Source organism: Strix aluco, chromosome 5 (genome assembly GCF_031877795.1).
Source record: "Strix aluco isolate bStrAlu1 chromosome 5, bStrAlu1.hap1, whole genome shotgun sequence".
NCBI lineage: Eukaryota > Metazoa > Chordata > Aves > Strigiformes > Strigidae > Strix > Strix aluco.
Genome location: NC_133935.1, coordinates 72474446 through 72498127, shown reverse-complemented (window position 1 = coordinate 72498127; position 23682 = coordinate 72474446). Strand labels below are relative to the sequence as shown.

Below are 23682 nucleotides of genomic sequence, written 5' to 3'. Positions count from 1 at the left end.
CTTCTGTCTAGTCTAATCAGTCAGCCCATCACTCAGGAACAATAAAATTGCCACTTGATCTTCACTAGCAGAACTTTGAGTTCAGCAAAAGTGGATTGGTGTTCAGTGAGCTCTAAAAAATGAGATGTGAGAGAGGGCTGAACCGGTATTGACAGGTAAAGTAGTTGATAATTAAACATCAGTATAATTAAATGTCTTTTTTTCTTTTGTACTCTCAAAAGCTTCAGATTTTGGGTTTTGTTTGTAGATTATTTGTTTGTTTTGTAGGTGTCTTGGTTGGTTTTTTTTGTTTTTTTTTCTTTTTCTTACCTACACAGTCGCCCAAGTGATCTACATTGGCTGGTCATCTAGTTAACCCACTGTCTTGGCTCTGCATTTTAAAATGTAGCTGTAGATATATTTCATTATTGTTAACAAAGCTTCTGAGGAACAGATGGACTTTTCATTGTTCTCTAAATGTCAACAAGTAAAGTCTTGGTAGGCCCCAAAGAGGAAGAAACACTGTACAGCTGAGAGCTTCAGATGAAAGTGCTTTGTTCTGTTCTTGCAGCCCTAAAAGCAGGGCTGGCCCATGCCAAGCCAATGCTTCTGTTGATTTTTAACTCTCATGACTGCTGAATGCTGAGATGCTTCTTTGGGACAAGGGGACTTGCATAAAATGGTGTTGGTCTACATGTTGGATGATATTTGACTGAAAATAAAGGGCCAGTGTGCTCTGTGCTGCTACTGTAGGTAAGAATTCAAGTCATCATGAATAATGTGTAAAATTTAAGCATGAAACAGCAGTGTTGTATTGTGGCAAAAGAAGAAAACTAATGTATATAGAAATTGGAGTTTTTATGTAAGGTACAAAGTAATGCATACCCTGTGTTCGGTACTGCTAATGTCTTGACTGATGTCTGGGGTTAGGTTTTGGGTGCTGCAGTTCAAGAAAAATGTGGGCTAATAGAGGGAAATTGAAAAGAGAAGGGAAGTTACTTTGTCCAGAAAATGTGACCAGTTGCATAGTGTGAGATATGAGGAGTGAAGATTAAGAGACATGCCTTGAAATAACTAGAGTCAAATACAAAGTAGAAGGGAATAAATTGTTCTTCATGTTGAAGGTGATATGGATAAAAGGTAATAGGCTTAAACTACAGTAAGAAAAGCAAAAGATAAGAAAATATTTTCCTATTGTAAGGATGGATGTCCTGGAATGGTTTGTCTGTGGAGATGTGAAATTGCCCTTACAGTGGACTTCTAAAAACAGTTCAAACTGATAACTGCTGGGAACATTTTGGACATAGTTGATATTACCTTGGGTGAATAAACTCTGACCTTTCCAGCTCTTTTCCATCCCAATTGTCTGTAATTCTGTGAAGCTGCATGTCGAGTGCCAGGTCCTGAATTCAGCATAGTTGAATGATCCCATTCAGATATCAGAATGTATTCACAGGGATGTGACAGTGTCCACATGAACTGTAAAGCCTTACAGATTTGGAAGGGTAAGCTTAGACTAATTCAAGTTTGAAGGGACCTCGGGAGGTCATCTGATCTAACCTCCCACTCAAAGCAGGGTCAAACCTAAATTCAGGCGAGGTTGCTCAAGGCTCTATCGAGTTAGATCTTGGAAAAACCTCCGAGGATGGAGATTCCTCAGTCTCTCTGGGCAACCAATACTTGACTGTCCTAATGGGCAAAATTTTTTCCTTATACCCAGTTGGGAACTCTCTTGCTTTGGTTTATGACCATTATGACCAATGTGAACCTCAGTAAGGAGCTGGGTCTGTTGTCTTGGTAATCCTCTCTTTTGTATTGGAAGAGAGCAGGCACAGACTAAAAGCCAGGAAGAAATTGAAGAGCTCTGTGCCTATGGTCTGTTGGAAATGGTGAGATATGGGGGACAGCTTCAGCAAGGGGGTGTAGCCTCTTCTCTACATAAGTTCTGAATATGATAGAGCAAATTCTTGGGGGGGACTGAGTCAGCCAGCGGTGCTGCTATTAGGACGTAATGTAAGCATACATAGTATGAAATACTGAAGGCTTTTGGATTTTTGCATGGTTCTACATTCTTTCTGTTCTAAAGTCTATTACTTCCCCTCATTCAACCCTTCCCTGCCTGTCTTGAAGGCTATTTTGTGGTAGATGTGATATTGTTGCTGTGAAGGCATTTGGAGGGTGATTCAGTTACGGGTAACAATTTGCTTTCTCTCAGCAGGAATACATGGCAGTCACCCTCTGCTTGCATTTCCTCTGTCACTGTTTAAGATCACCTCTTCTTTTGGCCAAGCTGACTAATAAGAATAATTCATCTCCATCACTGTTTACTGTTTCTTTTCTTTTCAGATGTTCATGCTCTCTCTCCTCAGCCATCTCTCAGAATAATCATGTCTGTTTCCCTGTTTCCTGCTGTGAGAGTTCATGTTTCATTCTTTCAGTTCTTCTGGCTTGTTCAAACAGTATCTTCTGTAAGTCAGAAAGAAATGCATACAGTAGTGGTTTATTGCATGCTTCATGTGATAATCTTGTGAATACAACCCAGAGCATCAGTTACTTATCTTGAAACAGTTTCTTATGACTCTTTGGAAATTAATTATAATTTGTGCATTATCAGTTTTTGTCTTGTCTATGAAAAATGGATTTTAAAACTTTGATTTATTTCTTTGGGTTTGTGTGTTTATACAGTGTGTGTGTGTAGCACTGGGCAAAGTTAACATTCAGCTTGGTTTGCATTGTTGGATGTCTGCCTAGTATCTGTGTAAGAGCTGTCTGGTTGGAATGTATTGGTAGACTGAGGAAAGTGCTTTGAAGCTCATGATATCTGTATCTCTTGAAGATATATGCTTTTGATTTCTCAAATTGCAGCTAGGAACTGCTACTGACTTCCAAGTTTTATCAGATATTTCGAGGAAATCTGACTAATTGTAGTCTAGCTGGATGACTGACTGCTTTTTTTATAAGTATATTCTGTAATTTATACATGCATTTCTCATTTTAAGATTAAACTTCTTTTGTGCAAGGTTGTATGTCTAACCAAGGAATATCAAATGGGGCATAACGCATGTAACATACTGCACTGTTTTCGTGAAAATTGCTCTGTTTTGTTGCCTCGTTGGTATAGAGGGGGATGGTCACTCCAGCACAGCAATGTGTGTGAGAGGTCCTCTCCTTTGCTCAGAACTTACATGAATTGAAAAAATAACACAATGCCATTCTGATAATAAAAAATAAACCATAGGATCCTGACTGCTAACCCACTTTCTGTTCAAAATAGCAGTGCTACAATTTTAATTTAGTGTATTACTGCATTAAATGTTCTAGTGGTAGTAACTGTAAATACAAATACTAAATTTGTGAAGTTTTTCTTGAGTCACTCTTGCTGTTTCCTGTAGGTTATAGGCTTTTTGGTTTGGTTCTTCCTTCTCAGCTAGTAATGCATTGGCCAATTGGTTGTCTCACATTTCTGCAAGATCTGCCTCCAGCTTCTGAATGTTAGATCCTTCAGAATAGCTCTGGGGATGGCATTCAAATATTCAAAACCAATCAGCTTAAGGCATGATTTTAAGTTATGTTGTAACCCAGGGTTTCAGGTATTAATGCATTCAACACATTGTAAGACTGTTTCATTCTGAGTCACTTTACTTTTAAAGTGCAATATAAAAATTAGATTATTAAGGCTAATTTTCCTTATCTGTTTATCTTCTGAGTCTGAAAGCCCCATCTCTGGAGATCTTAAAAGCAGATGGGAAACACCAGAAGGAAAACTGCTAGGCTAAAACAAAGTCATGGATATATTAATATGTGAACACTAGTGCTGGTTGAGGTAAAGTTTTATTGGGTGGGTAATTTATAAGATACTGCTGGGAGAAGTAGCTGAAAGAGATTTTTGTGTTTTAAGTGGTCTCTCTCTGCTACAGCTGGTACTGGGAATTCTCTGGATATATCACTACCTGTTGGGGTGGGTAATGCCATATACCCTATGTACACCAGTGTCCCCACTTCTGTGTGTCAGTGTGAACAAATGCCTGGTTAGGAGACAATGGCCATCTCACTTCCTAAGTTGGAAGTAATTAAAAAATCTGTGTGACTACTTCTGTTTTCTTTTTTTCTTCAGTACAGGGTTAAGTTACAAAGACTTGGACATCTGCTGTTTATAGGGTTGGCTTTGGTGTTGGAGTATCAATGACCCCATCTTCTGAGTATTTGTTCAATATTTAATGTGCTGGGGAGACTCCTATTGCTTATTGATCTAGGTACAATTGGAGCACAAAGGTAGGGGATATCTCCAATTACTTTAGAAATAGCTGAAATATTTTGTTCCCAAAGGAAATGAACTTTCAAAGCTCTCCCTTTCTTCCCCCACAGCTAGGTAGGAATGACAGGTGTGTGTAAAGCCAGGGTCTTTCCAGTTTTGTTGTGAAGTCTGAAAGGTTCAAGGACAGTCAGAGCTTTTTTCTTCTAATCCACAAATCTTTCTTGATATCCTTATGTGTCATTACATACTGGAATTGTTCAGTTCAGTGTGCTTGTGCCTGATGCAAAAATCACAGGAGAGATACAGGTTATGCAAGGACCTCCTTATGTGGGGTGTAGGGTTTTGTTTTTTAAAAAGGAAACCTGTTTTTTTTCTGTTCAGGTTTTTCCCACTTATTTGAGTCTTGGTCTAGTTTGTTTACATTAAATTGTTAGCTAAGGTAGGTGACAAAGGACTTCAAATAGCAAGAATTGCTAGAGATACTGAAGATAGCAGTTCTGGCTGTGACAGCAAGCTTTGTGGAATGTTAGTGCTGTACTATTTTCCAGCTGCTGAGTCTTTGTGTTGCTCCATTTTTGTTGCCTTTGCAAGACCCTTCTGCCAACATTGCTGCTGTCGATCAACAACCTAAATGTGCTGCTTTGCAATGGCTGCCTGGGAACACAGGGCTGATGTCTTGTTACTCTGAACTGAAAACTGTTTGTGATACCTCCAGGTTAGGGTGATGATAGGTAATATAGAAAAGACACAAGAGACTGTGCACATTTTTGATCCATTCTGATGCCGAGAAGATTATGTGACATACTGTGTAACACCAGTCAACTGGATTTGATTGAGAATCCAATTATGAGTTTAGTTAAAAATGTGATTGTATGTGAAGTGGAACCAGTCCTGACCTCAAACTTCAAGAGGCAGGGAAATCCACTTCTTTCATTAGTTCCTGTCCTGAATCTGTCACTCACAGTTTCAATTTGTCTTGTTCCCATTCTTCAGAGAGTAGTTCTTAATTCAGTGGTCTAGAAATGGTTAACTCTGGTAAGTATAGTTGGGAAATAAGCTATTTGTAGTTTCCTATGGGCCCTACTAATTATTCATGTGATGAAGCTTACATAAGGGCTGCATTGCAGTTGCACTTCGTTTGATGACAGGGTTCTTTATTTCTGTGTAAACAAAAGTCAAGTGATAAGGCATAGGCAAGCAAAGTCTATAGTTGAAACCAGGGAGAAAACAAACTTTTCTGGGAGGATCTTAAGGTGGTACTATCTACTTAACTGTCATGTTTATCTTTTTTTTTTTTTTGTTAAAAAAAACCAACAACTTTGACAGTATTTTATTTAAAAAGAAATTTCTTTTTTTTTAAGAACTGAAAGAGCCTTCATTGCTATCATTGTCCTTTGTTTTGTCATTTCTTCAGATTTACTGGTGAAATCAGTTAAGTCATACAATTAAAATTTTCTGTAGCATGAGTTAGCAAAATATTAAAGTTTAAAACAGTGCAGAGACTTTTCTCTTTAGCTTTGACATTGCAATTGTAAAAGCAGATTGTCTTGGAAGAATGATAAGTATCTCAGCTGGTTTTACTGTAGTCCTGCTATGTAAACAGTTTTACTGTATACTTAAATTTCTAAGGCAATTTGAAACAGTTTGTTTTAAATAAGAATACTTACTTTGAAAGCATCTGTGCTACCTCCAGTGCATGAGGGACTATGAACTCCTCTGCAGACAAACCACAAGTGATTTGCATTGATGATTTCTGAGAGCAGCTGGAAAATGCCCGATTTAGAAGTATTATGTGCCAAGAAGAGCTGATTTAATTCAGTCAAGACAAAGAAATGGGTTTTGACCCTGAAGAAGCTTGTCAGGACAGACTTTTCTTTCTGTCCCCAAGGAGCTGTAGCCGAGGGTTCAGCAGACAGAAATGACCCCAGGATCAGGTGTTGCTGCCTTGTGTGCGCTGGAGCTGAGGGAGGCTGGCACAGTGGTGCCCAGGCCAGCGGCTGTGCACAGAAGGGGAGGATCGTTCCAGAAACGGTGGCAGACCCTCCAAAGCCTGTAACATAAAATTGAGAGAACTGTTGTTAATTTGTGTGAGCTACCTTGCTGCATGATTTTTCTTTTTTTTTTCTTTTTTTTTTTTTTTCCCCATCTTTAAAGTGGCTTTGCATTAAGAGTTTTGGAGTTCTGGTTGGATTTGTAATCTAATCAGGGAACCTGAGCCCTAATAAAAAATTAAACCTACAGCTAGAACTGAAGCAGAAAGTATTTAGCCTTGCTGTTATGCCAGCAGAGATACTAGTTTCTTTAAAGCAGATACAAGTAGCAAGAAAGTAGCTAGTTCTTTCTCGATTTAATTCACAGTGTGTATGTCATGAGTTAACTATGTAGTTGACTTGTGAACCTGTGACTTGACATTGTGGTGCATTACCAGGGTGCACTTATTTCATGGACGTCCTCTGTCCTGGAGCTAAAATTTTACTGAAATGGTATTACCAGTATTATTTTTATAGGTGGTAATTCCAAACTGTAGGCTTGCTAGTGCAGTGAGGTCTGCATGCTAGTAGCAATTAAACCAGGAGAATGATTGTATTTCCACACTGACTTTGCTCAGCCTAACCAACAAGGACTTTCTACATGTTAGAAAATCAGGGAGTCTTTTCTATATGTTATTAAAAGTCAAGAGTATGAAATTAGCCTATACTTGCCTGATGAGGTAGCAGAGGATGCTGTTTCACTTTCTTAGGTTAAAATCTCCAGTGATATGTTGGATATTATAGTCAATAAATGATTTGGAAAGTTTTAACTGTTATTGGAGAACTAGTAGAAGTAATACTGAAACATCACATCTTTAACTTTAGTCAGGTGATAAGCACCGGTCGATTAAGTTAAATGTTAAATGTTTTCTTCAACTTAAGCCATTCTCTAATATGTTTCTGCATCTTTGCATAGAGGATGTTCTTCTCTACTGACAGTGGGGAAATTTAATACCCTAGGCAACGTGGAAGAAGCCATAGTGACTGTAGCTGTTCACCCAATGTAGTTATCTTTGTCCAAATCAAACAAACCGAAGTATTCCTATATTTAGTAAAATATGAAAATATTTAGAAAAAGTTTCTGGTTTATCAGCCTGAAAGTTATTTTCCATGCAATAGCCACATTTAGACACAGGTCTTAATTTTAATCAAATTCCCAGTTTTCCGCCAGAACTATTTTATTTAAAAAGCTTTTGATGATGCTGGTTTCTTGCCTTTCTTCAGGGTAATACATCTGAGTGTGTGCTACAAGTGTGTTCTTCTGTGAGAATTGAAGGTATATAAATGAAGAGAACTGGATTTGTTTATGAGAAGCTACTACCTTGCTCTTATGTAGTCCCATGCATGTATTGTCTTCTGAGTCCTTCTGCATTACTTCCCTCAAACTAGAGAAAAGGCTGAGGATGTGAAATGGTGGCAGCTCAGCCCTTGGTGCAGATGTTGCTGCAGTGGAGAGCGAGCTCTCTTCCTGCTAGCCTTGGGATGGGAATTTGTGTGTGGAAACTGGCCTTCCGGTGAAGTTCCAGTGGATTTTTTTGCAGATTATGTGGAACAAGACCCTGATCTTCTGAAAATCAGCCTGCAGTTAACAGAACAAAAGAGTATGGCCTGTAGTTAATCCAAGTTTTGCACCTGGTTGAAACTCCATGGGCATGGGGAGTGTTGTTAGAATCAGTACCAAGAGGCTTGCTAACACCTCAACTGTTGGGGGTTTGGAGAATGGGAAGGTGGTGGTGGTGGAGGGGAAGTTTGGGGACTGTCAGTTTATATTTGCCTGGGATGCTTGCTTGCAACAAAAAAGCATCCGGCATAGGACTGAGCAATCAATTCGGAGCATGACTCAGTGTGGAAAAATGCTACCTACTGAATTTCGAGCATAGTTTCCTGAATTGCCCTGACTTTTAACTAACTTTTTAGAGGCCTTGTTTTAAAGCATCATCTGAAGGCAGTGAAGAGCAGTGAGGTGGTCAAGTCTTCACAAGGCAGCTGAATACAGTGTCTCTATATAGGAACAGAAGGATGGGAGAATTAATCTAATCTTTGATGCTGTTGCTGCTAGATGTGCATGTTTTTGCAGCCTTGCAAATAGGATGAATAGACATGAAGGAAAGAAAATTGGAGACTGACATTCAGACACATAAAAATGTGTAGCTGAACCAGGACTGAAGGAGGTGGATAATGTTGTTCCTTTCTGTTTTGCAAGTTTTAAAACAGATAGTACTAAATAAAGCAAGTGGGTGATTTTTCCCTTACTGCACAGTTAGGATTTACCAGCTCAGAGCTTTCAGTCACTGCTTGAACAGTCTACCTTCTGTTTTGAAACAGAGCAACTTCTGTTCATTAGAAACAGTCAACAATAAATATGAAGAAATTTTCTGCAGTTTGCTTTGGAACTTGGTGGATCGGGTGTTATGGATACAACGCTGCTTTTTTTTTTTTTTTTCTTTTACAAGGAGTGGCAGGCAAGTCATACAGTGGTTTTTGTTCCAAGAATGTTGCACTGAAAATTAACAGAGTGAAGGCACTATTCCGAGCAGATTATTGAAACACTGTTTTTAGCTGTCTTGTCCCATTGTGAAGTGTCTGGCTGTTATTTTAGTAGTGTTATCTATAAGCAGTCATTTCAGTAATGATTAATGACAACTTGTAGTTTTCCTTTAACTGACCTGATCCTTCTTTTATTGTATTATTTAACTGTATTTAACTTGAAGTGACTTGTGACTTTAGCTATATTAAGTATGTTGGTAACTTTGTGTTTGTTTTGAGTTAAATGAAGTTGGTAAAATGTAATCCTTGGACCTGTGGCTCTAAGTGTATAGCAACCAACTGCCCTAGATTTGAGAATACATAACTGGAAAGATAAATTCTCTGTATGGAGGTGAAAGAAATTAAAACAATTTTCAGAGCTACAATAGTCTTGGCTTGAATGTGTAGTGATTTCTGGACTACAGCTCTAAGGGCTGGGAGAGTAAGTGCATGTGTGTGGGTAGGTGGGTGTTTGTGAAAAGGAAAGGGAAATCTGGGTAGGGGAGGAAATAATTAAGAATCCTCCTTTGCTGCAGACATAGGAAACCCTTTTAACTTTGTTTAATAATAAGAGTACCTCTTTTTAAAAATTGGGCTATTTTGAAGAAGTAGTGGACTTTTAAAATACACATATGTATAACTGTTACGAGGAAGAAATTGGATGAAACCTAGCATTGGCATGACACAGTTGTTTCATCATCTGGATAATCTTGCATTACATCAATTTGTTTTCTCTCATATGCAGAAAAATTACTTTCCTGTGAATAAACATTGGTTTGTTTGCTTATTTCTGAATATACTTGTGGCACTTATTCTTGACTTCCCTAAAGGCACTGGTTACCTGGAATGTGAGGAAGTTCCTGAATGTATGTACTTACTTTTAAAATATTTTACTTAATTGCATTAAATAATTTCCTTTTAAAGTTTATTCCTTTGACTTTGCAGGTAAAAAATATTTGTGGGGGCATGCAGAAATAGTGTCATTGCTCTGCAAGTAGGGGTGTCCAACTTTTGAATCAGGAAGCCAATGTCAGTTCTGTGTCTAACTGAAAATACTCTGTGGGCCTTATTAGTTCATTCATTGGTGTACTGTAATGCTGTGAACAATGTTTTTTGAAACCAGCTGCCTCACAAAACTATGTTTTTAGAAGAGTTTGCCTCTGGTAATTATACAGTAGTTACAAGTGTGCTTTATAAAAAGTTGACACCATCTACATTTGTGTTGAGTGGTGTACTTTTTATGGGCTTGGTCTATTTGGATGTGTTGGGCTGTTTGGGCCCTGGCTTACAAGAGGTACCCCAATTACCCTAAAATCCCTGAACTCTAAATGTGGCTGAGTTCAGGTTTGCAGGTACTCAGACTGTGGTTTTGTGTGGGTGTTTTTGGTGACTGGTTTGGTGTTTTGTTTTGTTTTAATTCCTTCCCCTTTGTCCCCTTATACCTAAATAAATGTTATTCCGTAGCTTGGTAAAGCAGGAGTGACTACAGTATTTTTTTGGAGTTGGATATTCTATATTCATCGCATTACTTTTGACAGTACTGTTTTATCTGAGCTGAATTCTTCAACTCTAAAATTTCTGGAAACAAGTGTCTCTAAAATACTGGCAACACTTGTGATCATGATTCATTTACTAGGCTGCTGGACTGCGTACTCTTCAAGACTTTCTTACGCTCTATTTTGATTAAGTTTTTTCATCTTAAGTTACATATAATAACATTTGTTTAGCAGATTTAATCTCTGTTAAGCATTCAGTCATAGAGCAGAAAGATGCTACAGAAAGTGTGTTCCTTTTCCTAATACTGCCCTAATTACATAATTAATACCAGGCTCTGGTAAGCTTTACCAGCAGTGTGACTCAGCCTCTCCTTACAGCTACATGCTCCAGAGTAGGAATGATGAGAGCTGCTAATTTATGTGTTAAACTTTAATTTTGGAGGAAAAAAACCAACATAATTTGTAAAAGAAATACAGGGTGCTGTGCTCTTTCTTTTGTATATAGAATTGCTTTCCTGAATTCTTATCCACAGAAAGAAACACTTGATTTCCTAATTGGCCTTTTTGTGAGTAGCTGCAGACATTGGTCTGGGGACACACAAAAAGACCTTGCTTTCCTCTTTCCTTTTGAATTTGACCTCTGCGTTAAGTAGTGTGACTGTCAGGTGCTATCACCATAATTTTTTCATAATAGTAATCTTTACTAGTATTGTCAGTGCTAGTGATTTGATGTGAAACAATGCCAATGAAATGAAGGTGGTGTTTCATACTTTTATGCATGATCTTATCAGTCATAAAAGCTAAAATATATTTTTCAATAGAAACCTTAAACTTACAAGAAGCAAGTGCACTCCTGTGAGACAGATTTAATGTGCAGTTTAAGGCAGTCCTTCTGTGCTTGATTTGTTTTTTGGATATTGGGCTTGGTACATAAATATATCTGGAGCACAGCCATCAAATTGCAGGCTTCTAGTTGGTTGAACCCTCTGAGAAACTATAGTTCTGGTGACATGGAGTGGACACCAAAACCCAGAGCCACAGATGGTTCAGCTTCCTTGTGGTAAAGTTTTGGGTTACTTATTTCCCTTGTTCCTGCATTTCCTATGTTGGCTCTGAAGACATTTCTTTGATTTGACAGGCGTTTTGGAGATGTTACGTTTCCCAGGCCACCTGGGGAAGGGACCTGCCCTTCATGCCTGAACCAGTTATTTGGAATGTCTTTGGTGTTCTACTGACTGTGGGGTGATGTCCAGAAGTGTAGTGTAAGCAGACTAACAAGCTGGAAGTGTACACAGGGTTTTCTAAAAGATTGGAGGCTACTGCTCAAAATAAAATTTTAAATGAACTAGCACCTTCTGGGCTTCCTTTTTGTTCCTTTTTTTTAAAGGTGAAAAAGATTCCCAGGGATTACATTTTCAGGTTTTATCGTTACAGGATGAATATTTCAGGGTATGTCCACATATTTGGTACAATGTGGTGTCCAGGGCCTGAGCTCATGCTGACCACACTAGTAGTACAGCTGAGCAGTGTGTTCTGCTGTGCTGTAACAGCAGAGATACTTATGTTTCTTACTCTCTAAAATTACTTGTCCATGCTCCCTGATGAGGAGAGGCAGCCTCTCCAGGCTAGTTAGCTACGTGGAGATCAGGTGTCTGTAGTCCAGCACTGGACTATGTTTGACCCATGATTGCTGGGACAAACGTGTCTATCCTGTGACTTTATTGAATGATACATATGTACCTATATTCCTGTGTGGTATGAAATTAATTTTGAACTTCAGTTTTAGAAAGGCCTAACTCCTTGTTTCCTTTATTGATAATGAACCATAAATACTTCAGGTCTTAATTCATAAATTAAACCGCATTTGCTTAGATCTCACTTTCTCTAAGATACTGTGTTATTTCTTTTCTAGCTTTCTGAGAGTGACGAGACATATAACGCTAAATCTTCACAAAAAACAAGGCAAGCAGCACAGTAGAATAATGTTTAAAAAATCTGTTTGCCTTTAGAAATGTCACTTCCAATATCGGTTTAGTTCTAATCAAATTGCAGTTGGATTTGGAGGCGTTCCAGTTCTGTGCTTGGCAGGCACGTGGAAGCTTATGGTAGTGCTGCTTTTCCATCACAGCTGACCTTGTCTTGAACTAGAAATAATCAAGGCCTGTACAAATCCTGCAACACAGTCCCCCCTTCTTTCTCTCAAAAGTCAAATTGTTCTTGAAAGCTGTGGATTTCTTTGCTCACTAGAGAGTAAATTAGTCCACGAGAAATCACAAGAAGGAGGTTTGGATTAAAGCATTCATTCATGTTATAAGGAAAGATGTTGGCAGTTTGCTAGATCTACTGGAGGGTCTTTTAGCCCTTCTCTGGGAGGTGGGGATGGGGCAGGGAGTGTGTAGGGCAGTAGGAGGTCTGTGTGAGGGCAGGCTTGGGCCTTTCCCCTCCCTGGGTTTTATTTTCTTGGCAAAAGCACGGGACTGTGCCTGTCAGTGTGAGGATGCCATCTGTGTTGCACAGCCTGCTAGGCTGTTACAGAATTGCACAAGAATTACTCTGAAATCATACTGCTAAACTGTTTTCTGGCTAGCCATAGCAGCTGCCCAGAGATGCAGCTATTGTATGGTGCCTCAGGAACCGAGTGAAAGCAGTAGCCTGCAAAACCCCCTCAGCCTAGCACTGCGAAAGTAATCCCCAGCATGAACAGTTAATGGGTAGATGAGCTGATCATACGCAAGCTGCTGAAAAGGGTAATTGTTTTATGAAATTAAATTCATGTTTAAAAAAAAAATAGCTGAAGAGGTAGAGGTTGAGTGTAGAGGAGGAGAACTAGACAAATCTAGTTACAGCAGTGGTATATTTCCTCAATTTAATTTAATTCTTGTTTTCCATTTGCTGCCTTCTCATTATGTGCAAACTGGACGTGACAGTCGCCAGCACTGAAACAAAATATTCTGTGTATTTTTGAATGCAATTTTTTTTTCTTGCTTGCAGTAAAATAAGTTAGCTATTTAAAAATGTAATACCTTAGAGCCCTTTGGTAATTTAGTGGCTGATTTGCTGGATTTTTTTAAGATAAGGGCTTAATGGTCATGTTTAATGGCTACACATGGATTGAAGGGATGCTGATACCTTTTTAACAGTATCTTAATAGGACTTTGGAGTAAAATCTGGACCACGTAGATCTCTCACTTCTGCCACAGCCCTTAACACATTTTTATGTCCAAGAGCTATCCAGGAAGTTTTATTGTCAAACTTGCATCGAGATACCTACTACTTGATGTGCCTGAAATTTTCGTGGTATCTAAAGACAAGCATTGGTACATGTGCAAAACATCTGCTTCACTTGTGCTTACGAAGGGAGCTGGTGTAAGGTTAGGCTGAGTAACACCTGGACTCTGCCTAGTTTCTGTGGGCTCTCTGGGCACACGCAACACCTGCTGACAGTGCTGAGCTAAGTCTAGACCATGGCAGCCATGGCAACTTCAGAGAAACATTGATGGGAACAGTGCCCAAATCTTACGTAAGGGTGATTGAGTTACAGTCACAGCAAGCCAGTGCTCCTTGCCCTGGCCGGGTGACTGGCGTGTGCCTCTGCCTCTCACAGGTAAAGAGGCTTCAGAGGGTGGGAACTGACCCATGGTGGGGGGAAAGACTTGGCAACGTGCTGGGTGGCCACTTGCTGCAGCTTGGCCACTGAGCAGTGTCTTGTGTAATCACTGTAACTTGCATATCTGTAATTGCATGTCCATTTTACATCTTAACCAGTGATTGTATCATTAATATGAAGTCGTACCATTAACTGATACCACTGAATACTAATGATTAAGGCATCCGGAAACTGAGTTAGTCTTTCTGCAGAAGCGGCACTGTTACAAAGGAACACTGAATTTGTCTTACACTTAATTTGCTTTTGTTTATAAAGATGGCTTTTATTCCATTATTTATTCAACCATTAAAGAACTTTATGAAGGCTTGGGTTTCTTCTGTCATTGTAGGCATCTGAAACAAATGGATTCCACCCTGAAGGCTGTCAAGGGCTGCTGATAGTACAGTATATTTATGGCTTGCTTGAGACAACTGCCTAGCTGGCACTTGTAAAGAAAAGCAGAAGACAAATAACCTGGACTTTACCTGTAGTTTACCATAACAGTATAAGGGGTTGTTTTGATGCAACCTTGGGAAAGAGTGCTATGTGGTATTATTTGTAGACATTGGGTTTGAATTTAATTTGTATTTTGTGTCATTCTGAAGGGGAGTTTAAAATAAAAAAGATCTTTGTGATATTTCTTCAAAAGGAGTTGAACTGGAAGGTTAAGTATTGACTTGTAGTACTTACTCATAGTTCATAGAAAGTGTGTATGTACATGTGTTTCTGGAGGAGAAAAGCAGGGTAAAAGCATACAAAAACAGTTCTCGGACATTTCATACTTGTTTCACTGCCCACCAAAAACCTCTCTGGAAATGTTGAGAAGGGCATTACAGAACTACATCTGTACTAAAGGTACTGCATGGTAACTCACCTAATATGAGAATTTTTTTACCTGCTGGTGTTCTCTAGTACCACAGACTGTGTTGCCAGAGGTAGCAGAGGTGCAGGGGCCATTGTGGAGAGATGCGCTGGCAACAGAACAGAAACTCTTAATGGATGATGGTTGCCAGCACCAGCTAGAAGGTTTGTTTCTGCATCCTTATTGCTGTGTTAACAAGAGGTAGACCTGGTATTTATCACATGCCAGCCTTTTTTGTATCCTTAAACCTCATTGAAAGGTAAAGAATTAATATACTAATCAGCTAATTTAGATGAATGCATTCAGATGCTATAGTTGTGGTCTCATTTGGAGGCGCTGATAATCATAAAAGCAAGCAAGCTTCCAACATGTGCTAGCAAAAATACTGAGAAGTTTATGCAGGCAGAAGTATTAGGTATTGTTGGGATGAAATCTGTTTAGCTTTCTTTACTCCCTCCTTGTTGTGAAGGAGTATGTTTAATGGGAGTGTTTTGGTGAGTGTAAAAGTAATGGAATAGAAAGGAGAAGGAATTGTGATGCTGAAGTAAGGGCAGGAAGCTGTTTTCTTTTTTTCTTGTTTTGGAGAGCGTTTGTTTGTTAGTTTATATTGCCTTCATTAAATGTGCTCTTGGATTTAATATTTCATATATCCACATGTGAAACTTTGTGAAATTTAATAGGCTTAGCACAGTAAGAGAGGAGTATTGGAGTCTCGGATTTACAGGTTAACTTTTTTCCTGCTCGGCACTGCACGTGGTTTGAGTGGTGTTTGAATTTATGCTTTTCTGAGCAAGGTGAAAGAAGTCCTTTCCCCGCAGCAGAGTTTTTAATGAAAAAGAACTTTACCTGGGACTTCATTGTCATCTTTTCTTCTTTCCACCACACAGCTTCTGGCTAGTTGTTGCTATCTGAAAGATTAATCTGTGACTTTCTTTTTTCCTCCCTCTTTTCTTTATGTAAAACAAGAATAATTTGATGCTTTGCCCTTTATAGGTCACTCTTAGAAGTTCTTGTTTGCCTATTGCTATTCTATACAGGTGCTGAGAAGGTATATGGTAAATGTTGTGATAATTACCTTTTGTTAGAGTAATAGTTGCAATACTTCACATGGAGATGCAAAATTAAAAATTCACTGATCTCATTTTGTTTATTATATGAAATGAGATTAAAGGATGGCTTGATCATAGATGTGTGGAGATTGCTGGGGAAAAAAATTAGATAATAGGGAGGTTCTTAAATGAACAGGCACAGAGATAAAATTGTTCAGTACCTGAAAGTAGATGTGTGTGTATGTATACCTATCTATATCCTTTTATATATTTAAATCACTGGGACAATTTTCCATCCCTAGAAATAAACCGAGATAGGATGCTTTTCAGAGGCATATTATGATATTATCTAGTTTAACCGGGAATCAATTCTGGGAAGTCTGATGTCTTACATAACACAGGGTATTGACCTGATTGCTGTAGCCCCTGAACTGCATTATCTGAGTCTGTTCTAGCTGACAGTATTTTTAGCAGAGACACTGTGCATCTATTCTACTGAGAGATTAGTTCCAGTACAATACAGTGCATTACTGTGCCACCACTGGCTATTTTAGCCCTCCAAATTAGATAGTTTGTCCCAGTGTGCTGAGGCAGAATAGATTTAGGGGATTAAGTTTCCTGTGTGGCCTGGAGGCTCTGCAAAGTATGTGTAAACAAAAGTTGGGCGTGTTCATGCTTTGGAGAGGAGGAGAGGGAAGGATGCAAGGCAAAACATTGTTTGTGAAGTTGCCACATCTAAGGAGATGTGATTGGAAATAGGTAGAAACCACCTGATTGTATACAATTAAGAGAGTAACCTGAGAAACAGGTGAGATGGGGCCACTTAGAAGACAAAATGGGTGAAGTCAGACTGGTCCTGAAGAAAAATCCCAGTAGCAGACTGCCAAGGCTGGGAACTGGGCAAGGAAAGATGAGCAAAATGAACTCTTTCACATTGTAAAGCATGGGTGCTGACAGCTTTGACAGAAGTGACCACAGTAAGACATGAGTGGGAAAAGTTTGGCTGTAAGCAGAAGGAAAAAAATCACTTTCCCAATTGATGTGCAGGGTGGAGGAGGAGGAAATGTTCCTATAGCCAGTGCTGGAACAGAATCTGACTTGCATGAGGACTATTACTTGCTGGACCACACATTCAGTGCAAATACTAAGACTTTGAGCCATAAGGTTCAGGTAATCCACTCACACTGTTAATAAGTGGCCAGAAATCAGGTTGAAGATGATGAGACATTTGTTGCTTGCTCATTAAGGTCATTGCATTAGCTTGGTGCTAAACTTTATCAAGAGAGCTATATAGATTTCAGAGGATAAAGTATCCCTTGAGCAGACCTCAAGTTGGGTGATGAGGATCTCTTGTCTGCACATCCTTTTTGGGGCAGATGTCTTTCAAACCTGACACAGCTGTTCTCTCTCTGGTTGCTACTTCCCAACTCCATGGCAGAGTGGGATATTGTGTAAGAGCAATTATAAAATGAGAAGGGAGTCTGTCTTTGGGATGAAGCTTTCCTGATGTGGTGAGTTTTGCTTTGTTTTCCTTTTGTGTTGCTTATGTGCTGGTGAAACATTGCTTTTCCTCTTAACACTGCCTTCAGATTTAGTGGTAAGTCAGGGAGGAAGGACACCATCTCTGCTGGGTCTCTGGATGTTGTGTTACACCCCAGAGTAAGTGATTGAGCTGGTAACAAGATGCTAGTAGTGACACAGATTTTTGTCAGCTCAGCTGGTCTCTGGAATGGTGTCTTGCTGTGGCCTGATTATGGTCACACGTAATGCGCTTGCAGCTTGCTGTTGTGCTGGATTTTATAGCAGCAGAGCGCTTGGAGGTGCTGCCCGGCTGCAAGGCGGGGAGCTACCTGGGAGGATTCTCATGGGAAGTCTCCACAGGCTGACATCGAAACTGCTCACTTTGCAGTCCTGTCATCACTGTAATAATTATCATGCAAATCATTGATACTTTAGGCATGCTGTTCCTCTTTGTGGTCACTGTGAGCCTTTATTTAGTAGTAGAAAGAAGAAAATTATTCAGCACCTGTCATAATTGCATCAGTTCTTCAGTGTAGAGAATTAATTTTGAACTTTTTTTAAAAAAAGTAGGATGAAAATATATGAAGAAAAGCTTTTTTTTGGTCAACCTTCATTCTACAAGTTAGTGCTGAAAGCCTTTCAGAACTGGGGGGAAGCCAGGTTTTTGGTACGCATACAAGGTTACTTGCTTTTTGAAAATGTGTTTTCCATCTTGATTTTTAGAAAAGATCTTTCTAGGCTTTCTTGTACTAGAAAACAATGTGAGAAGTACCTCTGGAGCTTTAGAAGCCCTCAGAGTTCGTGCTTGTAAGAACGATTGCCTTTGTGCTGTCTGCACTGGATTAGTGACAGAATGAGAGTGCTTAGTCTGGAAAAGAAGCTTGCTCTATGACTGACTTCATGGCATTAAAATAAGGCAGTAAAATAACTTACCAAGTTGGCATTTTCTAAATATCAAGTGTTATAGACAGTGTGCTACAATGTTTTATTTGCTCAACTTTCTGGTTGTGTAGAATGCTTTTAGGAAAGGCGTATGCTTAATTTCTCTTTGAAGGCTTTCCTCTACCTAGAAATAAAAGCTATTTTATTGCAAAATCTTCATTAATTTAGAAGAAACTATTATGAGCTTCTATACATATTTGTCAGGTTTTGTGTTTAGTGGACACAGATGCTAGTGGATGAAGTTAGTTGTTGGTGAGGGAGCTATGTAAATCCTGGATTATTTATAGCATTCTTATTTAAAGGAAAAAACCTTAAGATAATGATTGTTATTAGAGAGAAAATCTGTGACCTATATTACAACATGCCATGTCCTTAAATGCAAATACTATTTGTAGAATATTTATGCCTATTTTACACATCATAAAATCTTTCCTTTAATGATATTTTTCAAAGGTTTACTTAATTTCCAGTCCACACTAGAGGGTATGCTGACAAGGGAGGTACCGTCTGATCATTAATGAACTTTCCATAAAGGCATTAATGTGCAGAAAACATTACAAATAAGTCATAGTTATTCTCTAGGGTCACACAACAGGATATAATGAAACCTTTAAAATAAAAATTCTGAAAAATACTGACGGTGATGCACATCTCCAGGTGAAAAATTTGTAATCTGCAATAGAAAGAAGATACATCACCCTCTGTGTGATTTTTTTTTTTTTTTTTTTTTTTAAACAGGATATTTCTAACTTGAACTAAAGTATATATGTGCTGATATAATTTGAGTTTGCAACAGTTCACTTGGAGTTGTTGGAGATAAGCACTCTCTCCATCAGCAAGTATTGGCACAGTTGCAGTAGATCAGTAGGTAGCTTTGGGCCCTTATGTTTCCATTAGATTTTTGGAACAAGTTTCATGTGTTTGGAGTGGAGCGTTTTGGCTTAGTTTTCTCTGAAAGGGGTGTAGTTTGTGCACACTGAAACTGCTCTGTGATCCAAACCAACATGTGATAAGTGATGATGTTGGGGGAATTGTCTTCAAGACAGCACAGCTACTGCAAACCAAACACTAATGTAGACAAGACCCTTAAAGCACAGAATATGAAATGAATATGTGCTTTTAAAGTATACTCTCTGTATACAAATCTTCAAGTTTGACATTGTGTAATTGAAAGTAGCCACACTAAAGGAAATATATGTTCTTGAAGTTTGATTATAAATGGAGAATATATATAAAATATTTCATGTTTTTGTATGTAGCTGTACTGCTGATGTTTTATCGCCCTTGTATACAGCCTTATTTGTTCACTGTCTTTTAAGCTGCACATGTTTTTTAATTTTTTTTTTAATTTGGTGCTGTTTTGAGAACTTGGAAACACTTTTTTTTAAAAAAAAAGGAAATTTTATAAACAAATTATTAATTACAGCTAGAATAATATGTTGGCCAGAGTTTTTCTTCCTGATAGTTAATTGTTAAACTAATTGAATCACAAACTTCCTCAATCTTCTTTAGTCACGGAGCCAGTACATAAATGCAATTTTGCCAGTGCTTCATGAATATTAAGAATGCAGAGGTATTAATGAAATGATAGAATATAAGAAGTCTGAGATAATTTATTCTACAAGGTAGTTTGTCAGAAACTGAACAAACTAAAATAAAAACTGCAATTTGTCTGAGTGGGGAAATAATGAAGTATGAGACACTCTTACCTTTAGAACTTGTTAGATATTGTTCTTTTTCTTTCCTCTGAAGGTATGCTGCTTCACTGAAACCAAACATTTATCACAGCCAGAACACTTCTCTGAAAGCTCTTTTCCTGTCAGAGAAAAAAGAAATGTGAGCCTTCCTGCTCTCATAGCAAGGAGGCTTTAATTTAAGATGATATGTAGGCTTTGGGGGTCCTTGCTCCCAAATTAGTACTGAAACTGTCCTGCATTTTTTTTCATATTTCTGTTGCTATTTAGAAAAAAAAAATCAATTTTTACAATGACAGCATAAAGGAGTCTAAAACTGGAAAACTTGATTTCAAAGTCTGAAGTGGATCATTCAGGTTACTCTTTAGTAATTCATAGCATACAGAAACATCCAGAGTTCTAGGCAGGTCATCAACTTGAAGTTGGTAGGTGAACCTTCAGGGAAGAAAACAACATTTGCATGAACATTTGTATGAGTGGGGTTCTGATACAGTCAGTACTGTGGCTCAGATGCTTCCTGGCTTAATGAAAAGTTCTCATTTTTCAGTCTGTAAGGAATTCTTTTCAGGTCTTATTTACGTTGTTCATATGCACCTCTTTCTGGTGATGATAATTTCTAATATGTCTTTTTGTCTTTTCCAAAACAGAATTAGACCACAGCTAGCCAAAGAGAAGATTGAAGGATGCCATATTTGTACATCTGTCACACCTGGTGAACCTCAAGTGTTCTTGGGAAAAGATAAGGCCTTCACTTTTGATTACGTCTTTAACATTGACTCACAGCAAGAAGAGATCTATATACAATGTATAGAAAAACTGATAGAAGGTTGCTTTGAAGGCTATAATGCCACTGTCTTTGCTTATGGCCAGGTAAGCTTTATGATTTTATTTTAAAATATTTATTTTGGAGTATTTACAGTTTCTTGTAACTGATCTTTCTCTTAAATTTCACAATGCATGAACCTGGTTTTTACCATTTTGATTTTATTTTAAACGAGGTATCCTATAGGAGACTGTTTAGGAGTTTGTATAGATTCTGTGCAGAATGGCAATTGAAACACAGATATATATATATATATATAGGCAGTAGGTCTGAATTAATAGTAATGCTGAAAATAGCATGAGTCGATATAATTCCTGATTTCGCCCCAATGCAGCAATACATATTAGTGTCTTAATTAGTTGATCTATAGAGATAGGTTGTACTGAGATTCTTTTCTGAGCAATTATCCATCCTTCTGCATTTTCAGACGCTTTTGGAAAGAGGCACTTCTTAAAAATAGATCCTAGGGAACTTCAGGCCACATTGTTTGTTTGTGGAATCTGATCTCTACATTTTGCCCAAAGTTGAACTCTTCACAGAGAACATACCCTCTCAGTACACTGAGCACACATTTTACTACTTAAAGCTGAAATAACATTGAGCATAATGTAGAGAATGTGTTATTGCCTTCTGAATATTTCTTTAGGAATTGGTTGCATAAAATTTGGTCTTGGATGCTGAATTTCACCACTGTGTTAAGTGTCATGTTTTAAGTTAGCTAGGTGAAGTCTAGTCCTAGTGAAAGAAAGCAATCTGCAGATCCAGTTTAGTAGATTACGTTCAGCTGTGTGATGCTATATTTGTCTTAGACTTGACCCACTAATTAAATGAAAACACAACACTACCTTGTCTTCTATAAGACTTCACATTTAATTAAGTTATTTTCCTAGTGAAAGTACAGCTTGTATTCTTCAGTGCTGTGTGTAAATTGAGAACAATGGTAATATTCTACCTGAGATACTCAAACATTGTAATCAAGGGAGTCATTTGATCTACTTCAGTAAAGAATTGCAAATGCTGCTTCTACCTGCAAAATATATGCTTTAATTAACAGTCTCGGTTGAAAACATTAACTATTCTTTTGACTTCAGAGATGATAGCTCAAGGCTGATGTAAGCAGCTTAGAGGAAGTTTGTAGGGGAAATGTTATGAAAGATTGACTTGGTCCCTGCCTTCTTGTATGTGATCTGTGGATAAATAGTAGAGTTTGTCCAACTTCTGCTATTTATCTACTTTTCAAAATGACCTGTTGTTGTGCATGTTAATGCTGTAAAGATGAGTCTGACTTGGTAGTCACTATCTAGCACTAGTGTTCACCAGCTGCATTTCTCTGAGTCGATACTATTAATGTGTTCTAGTGATGATTCCTTTTTCAATTTAGACAGGTGCTGGCAAAACATACACCATGGGCACTGGATTTGATGTCAACATAACAGAAGAGGAACAAGGCATTATATCACGTGCTGTTAAGCATCTTTTCAGATGTATTGAAGAAAAAAAACAAGCTGCTATTAAACAAGGAGTTCCACCTCCAGATTTTAAAGTGAATGCACAGTTCTTAGAGGTAAATATGATCTGTGTCTGTGTGTGTAACTTCATGTATTTTTTGGAAAGCCAATTAAACACTTTGTCTAGTTGCTACTTTTACATTCTTTTCCTGCAAGATGTTTTGAATTACCCTTTGAGATTTCAAAAGGAAATTTTATGGAGTTTGCTTCAGCTCCTCAATTTATGAAAAAGAGCCTTTTTATCTGATTCCAATTATTTTAGTAGTTTACATGTCTATTTTGAAGTGTAGAAATAGTTATATTAGTCATTGTTTATCCCTTTCTGCAGCACACATTTTGTGGGGCCTGTTGCTCTTGCCTGTCTGTAGTTCTTTACAAAACCTTAAAGCAAGAAACGATGGAAAAAAATCAGTTGTACTTTGTGCCTTTGAATAGTGACTATGCTTTGCCTGCTTTTGTCACTTTGCCATAGATTTCTTTAGCTTTCTAACAAGTCTCCTGAACAGATTTTGATTCCTTTCACCAAAGAAGAAACCGAGCATAAAAATACTTATTTCTGTGATCCCCAAAGGTTTACAATTGAGTTCCTGTGTCACTGTTCCCTCTTTCATTAGACCCAGAGAAAACCTGTGCTGTGGAAAAACTGTTCCCTTTGTGTTTTCTGGTAGACACAGCTACTGGTAAGAGAGGCCATAACATCTGTGATCTTTCCGACCTGCAGCTGCTGTTGGTTTAAGCCTTGCAGTTTTTTATGCTGTGTCTCCTGCCCATGGAACTATTTTTCAAATTGATTGATTTGGGTGTAACATATTTACATTCACTACCAAGCTGCAAAATATGATACTTTAAGCATACAGAGAGGATGACTCAGTTTAAGGAAGAACAGATGTAAATGTGTATTACTTTAGTTCAGTACTTGCAACTTTACTTTTGGGGGAAACCCCCCACTTTTATAGTATCCAAGAGAAAAGCTGTTGGTTTTATCACTGCTGAAGTAAGCTAGGTTTTAGTCATATGTTCCTATAATTGTTTTAAAGATTAACAAGCTGGTGTTAGTTTTGCACTAGTATAGGTTTGTCGCTGCTAACCTTAAGCAGAACTTTTTTGTTGCTCTGGTTAATGCCTGCCGAGAGAGAGTCTAGGTATGAGCGTGGGCCGTGGGAATGCTGTACTCTTCTGTTCTCCCTGTTTGAACATTGGGGAAGTGCAGCTTCAGTTCTGCTTAGCCAGCTGCAACAGTAGTAGTGTAAGGAGTAGTAAGCAGTGTAGTTTCTGAATTCCTTGTGTCTTTTGACACAACATAACAAATGTGACTGTGAAAGTCACAAAATACAGAGCAGTAATTGAATGT

At 38.3% G+C, this 23682-nt stretch overlaps 1 protein-coding gene across 10 annotated transcripts in view; it reads left to right on the top strand.

The window, feature by feature from the left end:
* KIF21A (kinesin family member 21A) overlaps positions 1 to 23682 on the top strand; it is a 93297-nt gene that overhangs the window by 9546 nt on the left and 60069 nt on the right. For all 10 annotated transcript variants that reach the window (XM_074827755.1, XM_074827748.1, XM_074827753.1 and 7 more), the window contains exons 2-3: positions 20648 to 20870; positions 22205 to 22387. In XM_074827755.1, the coding sequence (XP_074683856.1) occupies positions 20648 to 20870; positions 22205 to 22387 (406 nt within the window). The remainder of the gene's footprint in view (positions 1 to 20647; positions 20871 to 22204; positions 22388 to 23682) is intronic.